The sequence below is a fragment of the Tachypleus tridentatus genome, chromosome 10 (assembly GCF_004210375.1).
Source record: "Tachypleus tridentatus isolate NWPU-2018 chromosome 10, ASM421037v1, whole genome shotgun sequence".
NCBI classification, from domain to species: domain Eukaryota; kingdom Metazoa; phylum Arthropoda; class Merostomata; order Xiphosura; family Limulidae; genus Tachypleus; species Tachypleus tridentatus.
The window spans coordinates 30,120,677-30,141,438 of NC_134834.1; the positions used below are offsets into that span (position 1 = coordinate 30,120,677).

General features: G+C 34.5%; 1 protein-coding gene across 1 annotated transcript in view; it reads right to left on the minus strand.

The window, feature by feature from the left end:
• LOC143228322 (titin-like) overlaps positions 1-20,762 on the minus strand; it is a 98,531-nt gene that overhangs the window by 17,265 nt on the left and 60,504 nt on the right. The window contains 18 exon segments of the mRNA XM_076459592.1: positions 7-101; positions 1,875-2,003; positions 3,991-4,177; positions 4,868-5,036; positions 5,340-5,430; positions 6,583-6,726; positions 7,107-7,364; positions 9,438-9,581; positions 10,172-10,441; positions 12,326-12,469; positions 12,803-13,072; positions 14,101-14,244; positions 14,698-14,967; positions 16,494-16,637; positions 17,488-17,745; positions 19,405-19,548; positions 19,844-20,146; positions 20,266-20,529. Coding sequence (XP_076315707.1) covers positions 7-101; positions 1,875-2,003; positions 3,991-4,177; positions 4,868-5,036; positions 5,340-5,430; positions 6,583-6,726; positions 7,107-7,364; positions 9,438-9,581; positions 10,172-10,441; positions 12,326-12,469; positions 12,803-13,072; positions 14,101-14,244; positions 14,698-14,967; positions 16,494-16,637; positions 17,488-17,745; positions 19,405-19,548; positions 19,844-20,146; positions 20,266-20,529 — 3,428 coding nt within the window.

Genomic DNA, 20,762 nt, shown 5'->3' on the forward strand with positions numbered 1-20,762 from the left:
TCTTACATAAATTGCATCAGTCTTGTAACGTTTGACTTCAGGTTGTAACTTCTTGATCTCTTCTTCTTCAAGTCGTTGTTTAACTTTCGTTCGTTCTCCAGCTATTAAAACAAACCAGTTAGCACATCTAGCAGAGAGAGAGAACCTTAGCAGCTAAGTATTATATTTTAAACATATAATTTTCAATTCTGGCGATCTTGTGTGTAACAAAAACAAGTAATCCTGTAAATACTAAACATGGATTTATTTCATGACAATTTTAGACGTCGTGTACTGACGAACTCTTCATTATGTCGTATCTAGAAACTACTTACAAACTGATGTATAACGAAGAAACTGTAACATGACAAGATAGAAAACCGTATAAATTGTCATATTTTACTTTTCATGTTTGACACGAAGTGGCGAGAGATTTTGACTGCAGTTAAATTGAGCATTATACAAATAATAATAACTTAATAATATATGGATAAACCCTAATGTTGTTTGTATACACCTCATGTACACACGCATGCGTGAAGTGAAACAAAATAATAACTTTTACTTTCATACGTTAAGTTTCCACACAGGTATAGAACATGAGTGTCTTGTAGCAAATACATGAAGTTTCACATTTCCAAAATTTCTCCTTTGCACGTTCTAAGTGCTCTAAATTGTTTTATAACAATTATTTTATTAAGTAAGTAACTGTTACTTATCTATAAAATGTCGTCACTAATTGATTGATATGAAATACGTTAACTAATTAACTTCTTAACTCGACCATTGACAAAGAAACTCACTAACTCACACTGTAATTTCTTAACTCGACCATTGACAAAGAAACTCACTAACTCACACTGTCTAACTTCCTAACTCGACCATTGACAAAGAATCTCACTAACTCACACTGTCTAACTTCCTAACTCGACCATTGACAAAGAATCTCACTAACTCACACTGTCTAACTTCCTAACTCGACCATTGACAAAGAATCTCACTAACTCACACTGTCTAACTTCCTAACTCGACCATTGACAAAGAATCTCACTAACTCACACTGTCTAACTTCCTAACTCGACCATTGACAAAGAAACTCACTAACTCACACTGTCTAACTTCCTAACTCGACCATTGACAAAGAAACTCACTAACTCACACTGTCTAACTTCTTAACTCGACCATTGACAAAGAAACTCACTAACTCACACTGTCTAACTTCTTAACTCGACCATTGACAAAGAAACTCACTAACTCACACTGTCTAACTTCTTAACTCGACCATTGACAAAGAATCTCACTAACTCACACTGTCTAACTTCTTAACTCGATTATTGACAAAGAAACTCACTAACTCACACTAACTTCTTAACTCGACCATTGACAAAGAAACTCACTAACTCACACTGTTTAACTTCTTAACTCAACCATTGACAAAGAAACTCACTAACTCACACTGTCTAACTTCTTAACCCAACCATTGACAAAGAAACTCACTAACTCGCGCTGTCTAACTTCCTAACTCGACTATTGTCAAACAAACTCACTAATTCACACTGACTAAGCCACTAAACAGACACAGAGCTGATTTGCTTAACCCACTTAGTGTGACCTTTTTATATTATACTAGTTTTCTAACTTCAGTGATACCCACTTGTTATTTTGGGCAGAAAAACTTTACATAGAAGAGCGAACAACGTTTCGAACCTGACGATGACCGAAGAAGGTCGAAACGTTGCTTTCCTATTTCAAAAACTTCGCTTTCCTAAAAGACTTAAAGTTTTATCAAACTTCTAGATTTTACACAATTATTACATCACGTAAGATATTCTGACAAACAAAACATTAAAATGTCCTACAACAGAACGTTGCATCTTCTGAAACAAATGTGTTACCTTCTGCTTCTCGAGTCTGCCAAATATCAACTTTTGTTCCACCAGGGGTCAGCTTTTCTTCAAATACACGCTGAAGTTCGGTATCATGTCGATATTGCTGGTATGTTTTTACTTCCGAGTCATACCACGCTGTTTGAAAAATGTTAAGAAAACAAGTGAGGTGTATTTAAGTATTGGGTATTCTTTTGAGGCAAATATTTGAAACAAACCTCGTATATGAAACGTATACTTGATTTTCATAAACAAGAACTGTGCAAACAAGTATTCTTAGACCACAAGACGAAAAATGTTTAAATTAAACTTTTAATATATAAATAATAGATAACTTAAAAAATAATTATATCGCTCGAACGAAATTTGTTTGTTTGAGTTTCGCGCAAAGCTACTCAAAGGCTATCTGCGCTAGCCCCCTAATTTAGCAGTGTAAGACTAGAGGGAATGCAGCTAGTCATCACCATCCACCGCCAACTCTTCGGCTCCTCTTTTACCAACGAATAGTGGGATTGACCGTCACTTATAACGCCCAAGCGGCTAAAAGGGCGAGCATGTTTGGCACAACGGGGATAAGAACACGCGACCCTCGGATTAGGAGTCGAACGCCTCAACGCGCTTGGCCATGCCAGGCCAAACAAGCGAACTTTAAATGCCTTTATCACCAATAATGTTCTAAATAATGAAATAATCCACAATAAACACAGTAGTGTTTCGTTAAACCTTTTTGTAGTGTCTACGAGATCTGGATGTATCTTTTATTTTACAAACTTTAGTTTGAAGAAACTACAACTTCCAGCCAAAGCGATAAGGTTGGACATAAATTTAAGACACTAAGTATCGATAGTCAAGTTAACGATTTCAGTTCATTTCAACGTCTACTGGGTTACACGACACCGAAATACAAGAAAACTAACTCTAGATGATAAATGGGTAATATAAAACTATCAGTTTGATATTAAATACAAAAGTTCCGAATTCTTCTATTTCGATTACAGCTATATTACAAAATACGTTTTGCTTAAGTTACATTATTAATTATGATTAAGGGCTGTAGAATAGTCCAATATTTAAGTTAATTACATATTGAGAAATATTTTACTAATTTTAAGAAACATGTCCTTGATGGCGAGAAACCCACTTGAAATAAAAATGTATCTCATAACGGCAGGTATGAGTGTTAACACTTTTACTAATAAGCAGAGAACAACGTTTCGACCTTTCTAGGTCATTCTGAGATACGTTAAGAAACACGTGTTTGGTCTAATTATAACTGAGCGAATATTCAAGATTTTTACAACACCTGTGTCGATAACTTAACATTAATAAAGTTATTCAAAACTTACTGTCAGTGTTAAATGCTTCAATATAAATAGTTAAACATATGAATAGTTTACTATCGACCACTTGAATTAAACTACTCTATTTTCAGGTTTTGTAGATATTTTATATCAGATTAGAATTGTATTTCTTTAGAAGTTAGTCTTTCTTAAACTGCCCCAAGCTTTCTAAATGGGGATATTGAAACCAAACAATTATATCTTAAGCGATTTTTATAAACATTGTTAGACTAAACGATGAATATTATCTATAAATATTTTTTCTTTCACGCTTTAGAAAATAAGTAACGGCATTTCTGGTTCAATGAAAGTTCTATTGGTAACTGGTTTAGTTAACTATCAGAAAGCAAAACTAATTAAATTATGTTCCTAAAGATTAATATTTGTGATCTAAGTCTACATGTCTAATTTGTATTTTTGTTGCTTCATTTAGATATTTGTTTATAAACAAACAGAATTACTTAAAGACTGAAATAATTAACAATTAACATAACTAATTAAATGTGGTTTAAGCGCTGACGAAGCATTAGAAACCAATATGGCTGACATTTGTTGCAAATTTCAAGCAAACTAAAAATATAAAGTATACCAATATAAAAAAACACTGAAAGCTATGTCAATCGTTTATTTAAAAAAACTAATTGGGAAAAGTAAACATTTTAAAACTTTGTATTAAGGTACATATACAAACGATTTTAATCACAAGTTTATGACTCAAAAATCAGTGATGTTTCACCACAGCTTTTATGGCTAAGAATAAGTAATATTTAACACGTAAAACTCACGTCTTGGTGAATGTTTCAACACTGCTCGATAGTCGTCACGACGAGGACGAACCTCCAGTGTTGTCCAACAATACGCTTCACCCAATAAGTTACGAGCATACACTTCAACTTTTCCTTGGTCGTATTGTCTTGCTTTAGGGATATCCAGGTGAAAAATACCATCATATGTTAGTTTGTAGCGAGAACCCTGAAGCGTAGAAAACAATACTGTGATACCTTCCAAACCAACAATATAATAATATTAATGTAACTCGCTGACAAAATAATTTCTAAGAAGGACTATTATGGATCCATTACAAAATTAAAGATAACAGTTGTTTTACAACTAATACGTATATCTCTCAATAATCGATAAAACGCTTTAAAAAAAAAAAAAAGACAAAATTGTAAATTTCCTCATAAAATAAAATACATAATAAAAATTAATGTTAGATTAATATAACATTGGTCCCTATTTTAACTTTTTAGAAAAGAGGTGGCTTTACGTAAACTACTTAAGAAATAAGTGCTAAATATATATTATGTGAAATAAAGTATAATATATTTATGTTCAATATGCTGAACTAATGTGGATAATCTATGTCAAGCACATTTTATTCCGTCTTTCAATTCTGAAGACACCAGTTTGGAGGTAAAGATATTTTAAAACGCAGCACGCAACTATAGCATTGTTCGTTTTAATTGTCCCCTACCCTTTTATCGGGTTATAATTATCTTCTTTAGATTATTTTACGTGTCAATAACAGGTAAATTGAAGAGTCAATTATATTTTAAAGAGAACCATTAAAAGCCGGGGGAACACCAGTGTTGCCCTCTATCAATGACAAAATGTATAGTTATTTTGTTTTTTAATATTTCTTGAAAATAAAATACTCACTGTGACTATGGTTTGGCCGTTAACAACCCACATGAGACGAGGCTTAGGATTACCAGTAACACGACACTGGAACTTGGCCCAGTCACCTTCCAATACATTTTGTGGTTCTGGTTTCATGACAAACATTGGAGCTTGTCTCTCTTGGCTGGTTTCTTCTATTTCTTCAACTCTAATGGATACGAATGGGTTACTAATTTTTGCTGATTCAAGCACGATGTTACCAAGTATAGATATGATTAGCATTTATCAGGCGAAATAAACGATTTATGAAAAAATCAAAAATATGTTAAGTTTAGTACAATGTGTGAAGAAATCTAATTTTTACGACATTTTAAAGCATTTGCTACAGCCAAGTTTGGTTCACACTTCTGTTACTATAATATAATAACTGGGATTTTCAAGGACTGTATATGTACAGTGTGTTTTTCAAAGAGAGATTGGATAAGTTTTTCTAACTTATTTGGAAGATTACCTTTGCCATGCTGCTTCCATTTCTGCTATTTTCCTCACGCCACCTTCAAGCTGTTTGGGCAGCTGAGATTTATAAATCAGGGATGGCTTGCCTAAAATAATTAAACATTGATAATTCAGCATTCATGTTATAATATAATCACAATCAAGTGATTTATCTATCTGTCTTTAATAATTAGCTGCATAGATTTCCTATAATTTTATTCAACTAAATATAAAAATCTGGTATAAATTAATTTATATGTTACATGATACCATATCTAGACTAGTAAACACATAGATGAGTGGGTATGTGGGTGATTAAAGAAAGTGATGTTATATACGGAGATAAGGACCAATAATACGTATAATATAGTTCATTAGTACAGAAAGTATTATATTTGTAAGATAAATCGAAACCAGAACTGTATCTGAGGAATGCAACATTTTTATCACACAAATATAGTCCTAGTCACCATGTTCAGTTCGATGTTTTGATGGGAATGGATTGGATTATTTTGAATTTCGCGAAAAGTTACACGAGTGCTATCTGCGCTAGCCGTATCTAAGTTAGTAGTGTAAGACTACAAGGAAAGCAGTTAGTCATCACCGCCCAACGCTAGCTGTTGGAATATTCTCTTAACAACGAATAGTGGGATCGACTATCACATTATAACAACCCCACGATTAAGAAGACGAGTATGTTTGGTGGGACGGGAATTCGCACTCGAGACCCTCAGATTACGAGTCAAGAGTCATAACTATCTGTTGATGGGGCGATGAGCGACTAAGTCGAGTATGGTGTTATGATGACAGTAAAGCAATGAACATGCTGTATACGGTGTTATAATAACAGTAAAACAGCGAGCAAGTTGTGTACGGTATTTTGATCGGAGAGAGCTGTGGCCAACCTGAGCACGGTCTTTTAATGAGAGTGAACAGTGACCAAGCTGAGTACGATGTTATGATGAGTGTGAAAAATGTTAATTGTGAAGTTATTATTGTATTAAATAAAAAAGAAAAAAAGACGCACGTTACGATTTTAGTGCCCTTCAATAAAATAGGATAACCGTACTGATGTTGATTAAAAACCTGAAAACGAATGTCACAGTACGGTACTGTATTAGTCTACACATGTAGCGGGAATTCTCTATTATATGAAAGGTTTTGTGTTCTAAAATGGTCATGTAATACTTACATCACATGCTAATTATTTATGTATGTCAAAATTTGTCGAGAAGGTAGTTTATATAAATTATACGCACCTTTACATTTCAATATGGCTCTGGTGAAATCCTCTCCGAGTGGACTGAAAGCTCGTGCAGTGTACTCACCGCAGTCTTCTGGATGGACGTAGAGAACGTCCAGAGCCACAAAACCGAAGTCATGAGTCACTTTGAACTTGTGACCTGAAAAGTCCGTTACAGAGCATAAGCACGATATTGAGGACAAAAACATCTTTAAATAGAAGATTAGGGAGTGAACAAGACAGTTCAATAAAAGGTAAGAACAGAAATGTTTTAACATCACCTGATGACTTACTTTAGATAGAAATTAGCGTTTAGAGTTAAAAGAGGCCTGTCTGAAGGACATACAAACGATTCAAGTAATTATGAATTCCTTTACTAAGAAAAATATTATAATGTTATGTTTGTTTGGTAAATATATTTTCAGAAGTGTTTTGACAATAAACAGATTAATAAGAATCGTATCAGCAAGTACTTTTTATACATAGGTTACAGCTTCTTTATATTCCTTAAGGTGGTATCGGCCTTCACATGACATTTACCTGATCTCAAGGGCTGTCCATTACAGAACCACTCTATTCTTAGGTTTGGATCGTTTACAGGTTCGACGCGACATTCGAAATGGGCACTGTCTCCTTCATTCAGGTTCTCCAGAGACTGAATTTGAGTTATAAATCGGGGCGGCACTAGGGGAACTTCCTCTTCTGGAGTTTCTCTTTGTTGTGGGTTCTCTAGCTCCCGAAGTTTGTCAGCAGTCATGCCTACTGGAAGCTGGGAATCCATAATGATGTCTCTCTTACCTGTATGTAAAGGTTCAAATCCATTGAGATTTAAATTCAAAGATCCGTTAATGTAATAATTAGCTCTCATATTACCAAATTATTTTTATATAATTCTTTAACAGTGTATGTGTATGGGATTACGTTGCATCATGTTGAGTAAGTTTACCTGTTTGCCTGATGCAACATACAGTGTAAAGAAGTGATTAAAATTGGTTGAATTCACTGTGTCAAATATAGGAAACTCCAACAGTTGCTACTGGAACTAATTACAAAATTAATGGTAATTTAGTTCACATTTTTATGCACCAATCAAATGTTATTATGGACCTTTTAACAAACAGAGAGAGGGAGTTTATAAGTCCGATATATGAATAGAAAAAAATGCAGTTTAAAACGTTGATGGGGACCATTGGTAGAGTTGATAGTGAAGTAAGTTTAGGTCTTACATGCAATGTATAATTCTATTTGTCTCAAAAGAAGAAAATTAGAACATACTAAAAAACTTGTGTATCAACAACTTTGCTAAAATCAAAGTTTTCTCTATACATGATAGCTATGTTTTCGGTATCTCCAGACGCGAAAAGTAAATAGATATAGCAAATCATTTTTATCGCTCTTTGTAAGTGCAAACCGTCTAGAAAATGTGAGGCATGTTGTTTCCACGAAATATTTGGTCAAAGGATGAATTTGTTTCTTGGCCATGCCGGGGCCCTTTAAGAGATGTGTCTTCCCATAAATTTCCCACAAATTCCGAACAAAGATGCTGTTATTTACATTTCTGTTTTCATTTAGGACAAAACAGCGAATAAATAATTATTTAATATTATTCTGACACAAGTAATAACTTACAGGAGTTGTTGTACGACCACATATAATAATTGTGAGAATTTAGTAAACAAAATACACAAACCTGGTAAACCCAGAACCAGTACATAAGTGATTTTGTGTTCGAGCAGGTAATTGTTATGCCAATGACATGAATAATAAATACGTTTAACATTCTGATTTACAGTTTGATAAATTTTATTTTCGCATTTTAAAATGTAAAAATACAATAGTTTAATAACTTATTCTAGAGCACTTCTCTATCGGAAAATTAATTTAAAATGAAATGTCGTTGTATACATCGGTTTGCGAACAGTTTGTTTTTGAGCTTCGCAAAAAGCTACACGAAGGCTATCGGTACTAGCCGTCCCTAATTTATCAGTGTATGACCATAGAGAAGACAGCTCGTCATTACCACCCACCGTAAACTCTTGGCCTACTCTTTTACCAACAAAAAGTGGGATTGATCGTCACATTATAATGCCGCCAGAGATGAAAGGGCGAGCATGTTTCATGTGACAGGGATTCGAACCCGCGACCCTCAGATTACGAGTAGATTTCCCTATCCGGTTACCATGCCAAGGTAGTTAAAATGTAATATCCACAGGCTCACGCCTGGTCATAGTGTTCAAGTCCACTCAATATGCAAAGATATATGCTATTACTAGGGAGAGGGGGGTCTGGAGTTAAAAGTGTTGTTAAAAACTGGTTCTAAATAGATTTTAAAAAAAAGGAAAATCTTTCAGAGTCAGAAACCAATTTCGGAGGAGCAAAACACCCCTTGCCTCCATCTCGCCTATAGAAGTTATCATTATCGTTTTAACCCTACATGTTAAATCATTTCTTAGTTAATTATCATCTGTGCAAGTAACATCACAATCCATGATGTGGAAATTAAAACCACACTTGAGTTCAAGTTTCACGATTTCAAAAGAAAAACATAAGAGAGAAACATAATAATTAAACTATTACAAGTTGTAATAAACAAAAACAAAAGTTTTAAACACTTTCAATAATAGTAAAATATGCCTTTTGTTAATGGATCACAAGTGCGTCTAGCAATTAGTAATTCGTTTCGTTAGTATAACGTAATAAAGTCACATTAATATCTAGCATGATGTAATGTTTATACCAAAGTTCAATATATTTAATTATAAAATGACTTCGATGTGGATCCTAACCATGAAACTTACAATTGAAAACAACAACAATTAATTATGAAGATGTTGCTAACAACACACTTTTATGTCTAATTTCTTCACTTACTTTTCACTTTTAAAGTTGCTTTCGTGGTGGTTTTACCCCATTTGTTCATTGCACAGCATATATATTCCCCACTGTCTCGAGGAAAGAGCCAGTCAATGTCCAGGACGACAAATCCAAAATCATCTATGGTATGTACCCTGGATCCTGTTATAAAATTATAAAAACAACAACAACTCATCACTACTACATTTACTGTATTTGTATTTATGACAGTTGATATCAGTTGCACGAAGACATGTATAATTTACAAAGAAAATTTACTTTTGTTGATTTTAAATGTTCATACAAAAATACACTAAGGTTATCATTCCTAATTTTGACATAATACACCAGAGGAGAGACAGCTAGTCATTAGCATTCACCACTAAATCTTGGATTTATTTAATCGAAAAGTGGAACTTAACAGTAACTTTGTAAAGTATCCATGGCTGATTGTGCAATAGTGGGAAGCGAACTGGGAATCTTTCGATTCACAGAATTACTTAGCAGTCAACATATCCAGTTTTATGTATATTTATTTAAACAAAGCAGATGTAATGGTATTGAAATATTCTATAATTGCCATCTGCTTAATGTTTAAAGATTTATTTATTTTGGTGTTTATGTTGAGGCTTTCATTGCAGGCCTTATCATACAGACCAAAATGCTGTCCATTTCTAAACTCCATGAAGAAGGTTTAATGTCACATGACTGAGGAGGTTATTATAATAACCAACAACAAGCATATAATTTACCTGTTATAAGAGGTCTTCCATTATGGTACCATTCGACTCTCATGGTTGAGTCTCCAACTGGTTGAAGACGACACTCAAAGTGAGCGGAATCTCCTTCTACCTTCTCCAAAAGGTTTTGAATCTCAGTGATGAAATGTGGTGGTTGTTGTTTCTCTTCATCCATCGTTATTTCCTGTGTCTGATACAATGATTCTTCTAGCTGTTTCAAGCTCTCTGTGCCAGATTGGAAGTTTTTGGGGAGTTGGGGTTCCATTACAATTGATGCTTTACCTACGGAATGAAAGAGGTTATAACATTTACAAGATTAAATAAAATTGATTAAGAAACTCAAAAGAAACACTCTTTAGTACGCAAAATATTAGTTTATTTATACATAAAAATCAAACAAAGTAACGAACCACAAGAGGCTGAGTTTGATATAATCTGGTGTTAGCAGCTTTGACTACTCTTTCAAATATAATTTCCATTGTTCATAAGGTAACGTAAACGTAGTAGAAAAGCTGATAAGTTATTTTTTATAGAAAAAATAGAACAATTAATTTTTTTATTAATTTCTTTTAAGAAGGAATTCTATGCAATACAACAAATAAATTTCTTGCTATAACTTACATACAAAATAGTGTTTAAAATTAGCCAATAAGAGCCTTGCCGGCTTCCATATCATCTTATATTTTGTGATGTTAAAAACACTTGTATTACTTTCTTGGTGAGGTTGTTTATTTGTTGATTTCGCCAGGTACTACTGGAGAGTTATCTGCGCTAGTTGTCGTTAAGAGTCAAGGTAACAAACTTTTTGGCTTCTCTACACCCTTGTGCAAATTAATCGAAACAAGACGGAAAATTACGATTTTTTCAATTTTTTGCGTTTTATTTCTGAGAATCCAAAAATTACTCACAAATTAATACATGATATAACCGCCTTTATTTTTCAGAAGATCATTAATCCGCTTTGAATCGAGTCCACGAGTTGACTGCAATCTTTACTAATTCTTGGATCGCGGTACCACACCTCAATTATGGCCTCAATTAGCTTATCTTTCGTAGTACAGTATTTTCCCCGACGTTTTTCTTTACAAATCGCCCAAAGATTTTCAATAGGATTTAAGTTCAGAAACTTTCCAGGCCAGTTCAGCACCTTTATTCGCGTTGTAGTCATAAAATTCTTCACAAGTTTCGATGTGTGGTACGGAGCCAGATCTTGCTGAAAAATGCCAGATCCATCTGAAAAAATCTCTTTTTCAATTCTGGAACGACTCTTCTCTGCAAAACTTCGATGTATCGATGTACTGTGGTCCTCGCATCATACCTTTTACGAAATGCAAGCCTCCGACGCCATAGTAGCTGAAAAAGCCCCAAAACATCTTCTTCAAGGGATGTTTTACGAATTGATTGATGTGAGATTCTCAAAGTTTTTCACCTGGAGATCTGCAAACATGCAGACTTCTTTGACCCTGTACGAAGAAATGAGTGTCGTCACTGAATAACACCTTCCTCCATTGTTCTTGCGTCCATCTCTTGTACTTCAGACCCCATTGATACCGTTTCTTCTTCATTGAGTTGGTAAGAAGTTGTTTTTTGACTGGTCTCCTTGCTCTTCTAACGCAATTTCGAATGACATAATATTCCTCAAAATTTCGTTATATATCCCAAAAATAGATCAACCGTACTGCAAAACACAGCTAATGACGCCGTCTGTGTGAAAAATTGACTATTAAAGGAAATCAGCGGGTCCAGGGGGCCTACAGTGGCCGCCATGCTGAAAATATTGTAAAATGACCATTTGTTTCAATTAATTTGCACATGGGTGTAAATGAGTAGGAGGATTGACTGTCACATTATAACGTACCCATGGCTGAAAAGGATGGGCATTTCCAGTGATTGGAATCAAACCCCAGGCCTTCAAATGGCGAGTAAAGTGCCCTTACTACAAGGCCATGTTAGGCCTTCTTGATGATACTTGTATGCCACGGAAAGTAGTTTTCTCGCAGAAAAATTCTTAATCTAGTAAAGAAAATTTTAAAAACTCTCCGTGAAAACGTCATAACTCTGTTCCATTACTTAATACCATGATAGGCTCATAGGAAATAACGTTTCCTGTCCTACTGCTTTATAGGTGTAAACTTCATTATTACATTGGTAGATTGAAGGACCTACCTTTCACTTTCAAGTTCGCTGAAATGGTAGCTTCTCCCATCCTGTTAACAGCTTTACATGTGTAAACCCCAACGTCGCGCTGATAAACTCCAGCGATTTCCAAGATAACGTAACCGAAGTCACTAATTGTTCTTACTCGTGATCCTGAAACATAAATGTTATATTGATACTGCGAGTTCAGCTGATTTGATATTCATACTGAGTGATATTAATACAGTAAATTAAAGTGATGTGGTACTCTTATTACAAGTGTTTGCATAATGCAGTACTTGGATATTTCCTTTGTAATTCATTTTGATACACTCTTGAAAACCTTAACTAGAAAGTGTATTTGATAGTACCTTTATGGCATTTTGAACAGTCTCAAACTATCTGTATTTAGATGTTGAATCCTGACTAAATATCAAATGTAAGCAAATATATTAAATATAAAACAACTATATATTTGACAATTTAAGTTTCGAATTAAATTCTTACCAGTCTTAAGTATTTTCCCATTATGGTACCAGTCTACTTTCATTGTGGGATCGCCAACTGGGGTTAACCGACATTCAAAGTGAGCAAGAGAATTTTCTGTAACTGCGATGTCTTGTAGAGAGGTAATAAACTTTGGAGCTTGCGTGGTTTCTGTGTCCATCCAGACTTCAGCAAGATGACCACTTGGAATCTCTTCAAACTTTGCAATCTTTTCGATCCCTGATTCCATTCCTTCAGGTAGCTGAGACTCCAGGATAATTCCACGTTTACCTGGAGGAACAAGTTCAGTAATTCCAGGAGTAATTGAATACAATAGATGACTTTATATTTTACATTTTGAATCTTTTAATGATGTATTCAGAGTTTTGTCTCCTGGCTGTTAAAAGTGATATCTCATGTAAAAGGAATAAAGACTGTGGTACAACATGATTGGTGTTAACATATGAGCCACACTGCTTGGCGAAAAAGATTAATGGAGCTCTTTAGTTTAAATGAAACATGATACAAATAAGATTTAGTTGTTGCTAAGTGGGAAGTTATGCAATAGGATCTTTCTGTCCCGTCCATTATGGGAATCGAAATCGAGATTTTAACCCCTTAAAACTTCGGATTAACCGCTAAGCCATTGGGGTGTGATACAGATAAGATAACAAGAGTTCGGATATGACAAATTTTAAATAATGTTCTAATATAACAAATGAAAAATCGAATAACTGTGTTTCCAAAGAAAACCATTCTTCAGAGATGCGCGTACATAGATACTGAATCTTAGCAATACAACTGGCTCACACAAATATGCGAAAGACAGTCTGTGGAGTTATCAAAACTTAGCAAGTCAAGTGGCATCAGTCAATGAATAATCGAACTTTAAGCACTGTTCAGGTTCCACAGATGTTCTTTTTCTCATATTATTCAATATGAATTTTTTGATGAAAATATAAGAAAACATTAGCAGAATCACGACTGTCTTCATCTTCCTCAGGACATGGTTTGGATTGTTTTGAATTTCGCACAAAGCTACACGAGAGCTATCTGCACTACCCGTCCTTAATTTAGCAGTGTAAGAGTCATCACCACCCATTGACAATTCTTGGGCTACTCTTTTGCCAATAAAGAGTGGGATTGACCGTAATATTACAACGTCCCCATGGATGAAAGAACGAGAATGTTTGGTGTGACGGAGATTCGTACCCACGAACCTCAGAGTACGGGTCGAGCGCCTTAACCACCTGGCCATGCCGGGCCTAACACCGTATAAGACCTCTACAAATATAAAGTAGCTTCTCTCTTTTGCTTACCTTCACATTTCACTGTGCATGTGGTAACAGCCTCTCCAATTTTGTTGATGGCACGGCAGGAATATACACCAGAATCTTCTGGGTATATGGGACTTATCTCCAGAACCACAAAGCCAAAGTCGTTGATAGAACGGATGCGTGTTCCTAGAAGTATATTTTTACCATGTTTAGATTTCTTTTTTTGTTAAGTAAAAACAAAAACTACAAGTAAGAAAATATCGAATGGACAAAGGCAAGTATACAACTAAGATAAAATACTAAAATTTAAAATGTTAAACATATTTTTATCACGTCATTAGTTACTTCTATTGAGAATACTATCCAATGTAGGGAAACAAAAATGAAGAGGAGTTGACCAGATAACAAAAGTGCCACGTCCAATTCAGTATATTCTACTGAATTAGAAAAAAACACGAGCTCAGCCGAAATAACAGTGAAGAACTCGTGTATCTATATGAAATTGGTATCACGAATCTAGATTTAAAGGGATACTATGATTTACAAAGACTCGTTTATCCATGGTTGATATCGACTATCACAAAAAATACATTTTAAGAATATCATGAGAATGAATATAGAGAATTATAAAGAACATACCAGTTCGAATAGGTTTCCCATCCTTGAACCATTCTACAGTTAGGTCAGGATCATCAATTGGTATAATTCTTGCTTCCAGATGAGCATTGTCCCCTTCTCTCAGGTTGGGGATGTTTTCTAATGGACTTGTAAAACAAGGAGCTTCGAGATGTAATTCCTGGGTTACTTCTGTCCTTTTACGATACAAAGCCTCTTCCAATTGCATGATCTTCTCATTTCCGCTGGCCATCTCAACCGGAAGTTGGGGTTCCAGAATCAATGAGCTTTTTGCTAATTTAAACAAAAAACGTATTTTAGTTAGGTTACTATCTTAAATCTCTACATTTATGTGAGATTCACAATGTTAAAGTTTCATAATGTAAGTCTACTTTAAACCATACTTCAAACACCCAAATGCATAAGACGGTAATTTTATTTAAAGAAATATTTATTATTCATATGGCCTACTTCTACAGGTTACCGTATTGATTAAACAACACACAAGGAAAAATATAATTTTAAAAACAAGAACAAAACATATCGGTTTCAGGAACTAATTTAAAATCTGTAAACTGTTTTCAGATCTAACTGTCAAGGGAAACAACTGGTGAACAGGTTCATATTTTAAAAATCAAATTAACATAAGCACTTACGTTTATGAAATACGTATCCATTAAATATAACTGGTATCAAATATACTAATACTGAATATTTTGTCCAACAATGCGAAATACAAAAATGGATTTGTAGGACTTGACGTAAATTGTTTTACTCAATACTTATAACCTAAGATATCCTATTTATTTTAATAGCATGAGACAAGCATTATCATTCTATGTAACTGTTGGCGATGTTTAGTTTTTACCTTCTTATAACATCTTGGTAATAAAAGGAAAAATTAACAATTATACTTCTAGATTTTAAGGTGATTAGAGATGTTTTAATAAAGTTACAACTGATATAAGTGTTCGTAAAATCTCTTAATTTGTACCTAAAGTTATTTAAACATTTATTAGACATGCCAGTTATGTGCAATGTTCACAAAAAATTCTCACAATCAACAGTACACAAAATATTCTGTACATATATCGCTATTCTTCGTTACCAACAGAAAAACAAACAATTATGGATATGGTTTAATAGTCGCCACTACCAACAATAAACATAAACAATTTTGGGTATGATTTAATAGTCGCCACTACCAACAATAAACATAAACAATTTTGGCTATGATTTAATATTCTTAGCTACTAACAGTAAAAACAAACAATTATGGCTATGATTTAATAGTCTTCACTACGAACAATAAACATAAACAGTTATGGCTATTATTTAATAGTCTTTACTGCCAACAATAAACATAAACAGTTATGGCTATCATTTAATAGTCTTCACTACGAACAATAAACATAAACAGTTATGGCTATCATTTAACAGTCTTCACTACGAACAATAAACATAAACAGTTATGGCTATCATTTAATAGTCTTTACTCTCAACAGAAAAAGAAACAATTCTAGTTATGATATATCAGTATTCGTTAATAGCAATTAACAGAAATAGTTGTAGATATGATTTACAATAGAATTTTCGACTGTCAATAACATATCGAAACAGTACTAGTTATGGTTCATTAAAAAATCTTCACCATTAACAATGAACGGAGAGAGACATGGAAAAGATACATAAAAAATGTCAAAATTTTGCGTTATGTTTGACTAGAATCAACAAGAACAGTTCTGGACATTAAATAATTTTATGATAAATATGATTTAAAGAGATAAATGTACTCACATTCAAGATATACAGATACTCACATTTGCACATTAATGTTGTTTTCGTGATATCAACTCCAAGCTTGTTTGTGGCTTTGCACATATATTCACCACTGTCTTCACCATAACAATAGAGAATGTCAAGTATGACAATGCCAAAGTCGTAAAAGGTTCTGAAACGGTGGCCTGAAGAAATAGAAAAAATATCGAAACATAATGTATTTAACAAATAAAAACTACAGCCGTTCAAACAAACCACACACAAAGTACACAGTATACGTTTTATTTTGCTGCTTTAAATACCTTTTTGGAGAGTATATTTCAAGGAGAATCCTCGAGTACATAAACTGACATTTCTGTTGTTTTCTCAAACATGGATCAAATATATTTTAATAAATTACGTTACTTTAAATGTAGTAATCTATATAAATGTAATAGCACTGTTTGTTGTCTTTTGTATGTTCATGTAAGTACACCACAAGTGTGTGGATGGATCTTCACCCAAATTGGTACGTGGTTCATTGGGTCCATGGGAGGTTACATACAAATGTTAAGTTTTGAATTTTGCGTTTTGCAGTTTTTATGGGTGTTTGTGCATTTCTTACCACTATTTTGCCACATGTAGTGTCTTTTAACCAAATTTAGCATGAAAGTTTGTTGGATCCGTGAGTAGATTAAAACAAATTTCCGGTTTCATATTTTGTGTTTTGTAGTTTTTTATAGACGTATTGTTTACAATTACACACAATGGAAGCAACTTTTCAAGTCTTAAGATAACCTTTCATTAATAATGGATTTACATAATTTCCGTCGGGGGTATGGGTACGCCATCTAATTAGGAACACGATTTAAACGTCATAACCGAAATTTATTTTCTACTTTGTACTTTCTCTGTAATACCATAGATTGTTTTTATTAAAAACAAATGAACAAGGGGAGGAGAAGTTTATCTATAGTCAATTAAGAACAATTTCCGAAAAAAACTTTATAAAAGTAAATAAATAAACATTTATCAAATTAACTAATTATGCCGTACCATGCTGAAGAGGTCTGCCATTGAAGAACCATTCTACTTTCATGTTGGGATCATTTATGGGGGACACTTGGGCTTCAAAATGAGCACTTTGTCCCTCCACGAGGGTCGTCAAGGGTTGAATCTGAGTCTGGAACTTTGGTGGTTGGTTGACAGTAAGCTCTGTTGACACTTGGCTCTGATAACGAGAGTACCCCTCCAGAGCGGCGATTTTCTGAAGACTCTGAGGTTGGAGAGAATCACGGAAGATCTTCCCATGTCCTGGGAAACGAGTAGAGCAAGGAAGTTATTGGCTTTATTCAATTCGTTTAATTTTATACCCAAACTAAATGATAGAAACGATAAAAATACCTTAGAGTTGGAATTTTTCATCCGATTACTATTATACGTATGGTCTAAACGGTCAGGTCAGAGATATCTATAATTTAGGGAATTGTCCTCCCTAATTTTGAGAATAGATAGACAGCTAAAACCACCCATCTCCTCAGGACGTTAATCCAGCTTTTCAAGCTGAATATCGGGGCATTCAGTCCCTTTTGTAGCTACTAATAGCTGAAATTACTGCGCTTGCTCGGTGGTATGCTGCCTTAAACCTTGGAAGGCGATACACAGTGTAACAAGTTTAAAAATTAAACACGTGGTAGTTCGTTTTAAAAACTAAACACATTTTTTGAAGCAAGAATGCCTTCTCGCACGGTCAAATTACAGTTCAATACTATTTATTAACCACAGTCGAATAATAATACATAAACACAAGCGATAAGTTGATAGTATACAAAAGAAGCGCTAATACTTATAACAGGTATAAAGTAATGATAACGATCTCTTTTGTTCATGAAATAACAAGCTGTAAGAACGCGTTAATGAAAAAATTACAAAGTAATGGATTTACATAAATGAAACGCCCAGGATCTCTGTCGTCGTATTTTTTCAATTAGACATTCAATTTTATTTTTTTTTATTTTTTTACTTAATAGAGAGCCCTTTCGAGCTAAGAAACCCGGAGACATTGTACCCATTTGCCCCACGCCACGCCTAATTTAGCCCTGAATATGAGATACCAGATCTTATAACTTACACCTGATTTTGAACACAATTCCAAAGGCAAAGGCCATTAATTCTAAAGACAATTTAAAGTTGTACTGGTGTATATCTATTTTTAATATTTAAAAAAAAATGTTAAAGTGTCGTGTAATTTAACTTCACAGTTGATACGGAACAATATATGAATGTTTCACTTATTTACGTCTTTCGTACGTCTGTTTGTTTTTGTTTTTTAATTTCGCGCAAAGCTACACGAGGGCTATCTGCGTTAGCCGTCCTTAATTTAGCAGTGTAAGACTAGAAGGAAGGCAGGTAGTCATCACTACCCACCGTCAACTCTTGGGCTACTTTTTTACCAACGAATAGTGGGATTGAGAATCACATTATAACGCCCCCACGGCTGAAAGGGCGAGCATATTTGGTGCGACGAGGATTCGAACCTGCGACCCTCAGATTACGAATCAAACGCCTTAACCCTCCTGGCCATGCCGGGTCTGTTAATGAAGTCCCATAAGCACTGATGTTTACGCCCCCACGGTTGAAGAGAGAGCATGTTTGGTGTGACAGGGATTCGAACACGCGACCCTCGGATTACGAGTCGAGTGCCTTAACCCTCCTAGCCATGTTGGGCCTTCCAATTTATTAGAAACTGTTCAATGAAAGGGAGGGAGATGAAGGGAAGATAGCACGTGAACGTAACTAGAAATGTTAAAAAGTGATGAAAAATAGAATCTGACTCAAATACTGGGTATAAGTTGTTGAGCAAATGTTTATCTTTTAGTTTTGTCTCACAAGAAAAACAAATCTTATCATCGCAAGAACAAAAGCAAATATCTTCAAAACATATTTAATAAGTACAGTGTTTATAAAACTCACCAGTACACTCTATAACACAGCGGGTGGTGTCAGATCCATACTTATTGGTCGCCACACAAATATATTCTCCAGAGTCCTCCACGTGAACAAATGAAATATCCATGACAACAAAACCAAAGTCACTCAGCGTCTTAATTCTAGAACCTAGAGCAAACAGAAAGTCATGTGAATGTCACGGTTTATTTCAACGTAGTAATGTTTACATCACGTGCATCACATATAAAGGTTGTTGTTATATCTTTACTTTCTTTGTGCAGAGGTTAACAAAGCACTTTATACATACAATGCCCATTGGAAAAAAATCATAAAGCTAATAATATTTATTCTATTGTGGATGTTCAGTAACGGATTGACCGATCTAAACGCATTTAGCCATTATAATTAACCAGTCTTTAAGCTAACTACAGACAATGACATAGTGATTGAATGTTACACTTACTATCTCGAAGAGGTTGACCATTATGGAACCACTCCACCTTCATAGCTGGGTCACCAACAGGTACCAGGGTACATTCAAAATGGGCACTGTCGCCTTCTTTCAGACCAATCATGCTCTTTAGCTGAGTAGTGAACTTCGGCCTTTGACCTCGTGCTCGGTCAACAGTTTCTAATGTTACTGTAATTTCGGCCTTGCCCCACTTGTTGGTTGCTTTACACGTGTACTGCCCCGAATCCTCAACGACAACTCCCATAATTTCTAAAACAACCATACCAAAAGCGTGGATGGTGCGGATTCGGTGTCCTAGGCAAACAAAGATGTATTTGAATTAAATATTATGTGTATAATATATATATATATATATAGGGTAACTTATCATCATTACAAAGTTATCAGATATAATGGGATGGAAACATACGTACTTGCTTTAAGTGGTTTTCCATTGAAATACCATTCCACCGTCATCGTCTGATCCCCAGCAGGGGTTAGAGTGGCCTCAAAATGGGCAATGTCACCTTCGTTCAGGTTTGTTAGATTCTGGAACTGTGACGTGAAGATAGGAGGATGTCCTTCTTCGTCTGGTATACCTTCAACCGTTTTAAGTAGAGATTCTTCGAGTGTCTGTATACTTTCAAGGCCCCGCTCTCCTTCAGGATGAAGGGTGCCTTCATATATTGTGCTTTTACCTAACAAAAGACCCAGATTTCAACGTCGTAAGCCTTAACACTTACCGTAGAGCCACAAACGGGCCAAAAGACTACAATATTTTTATTTACAAACTAATACAATTGTACTGAAATATTAAATGTTTAGAGTTAACAAAAAAAATCATCTTTTTTTCTTCAAAACTATCACCAAGGAAGATTTAATGTCTAATGAGAATTGCAAATATATTTGAAGTCACATATGTTTAATTAGC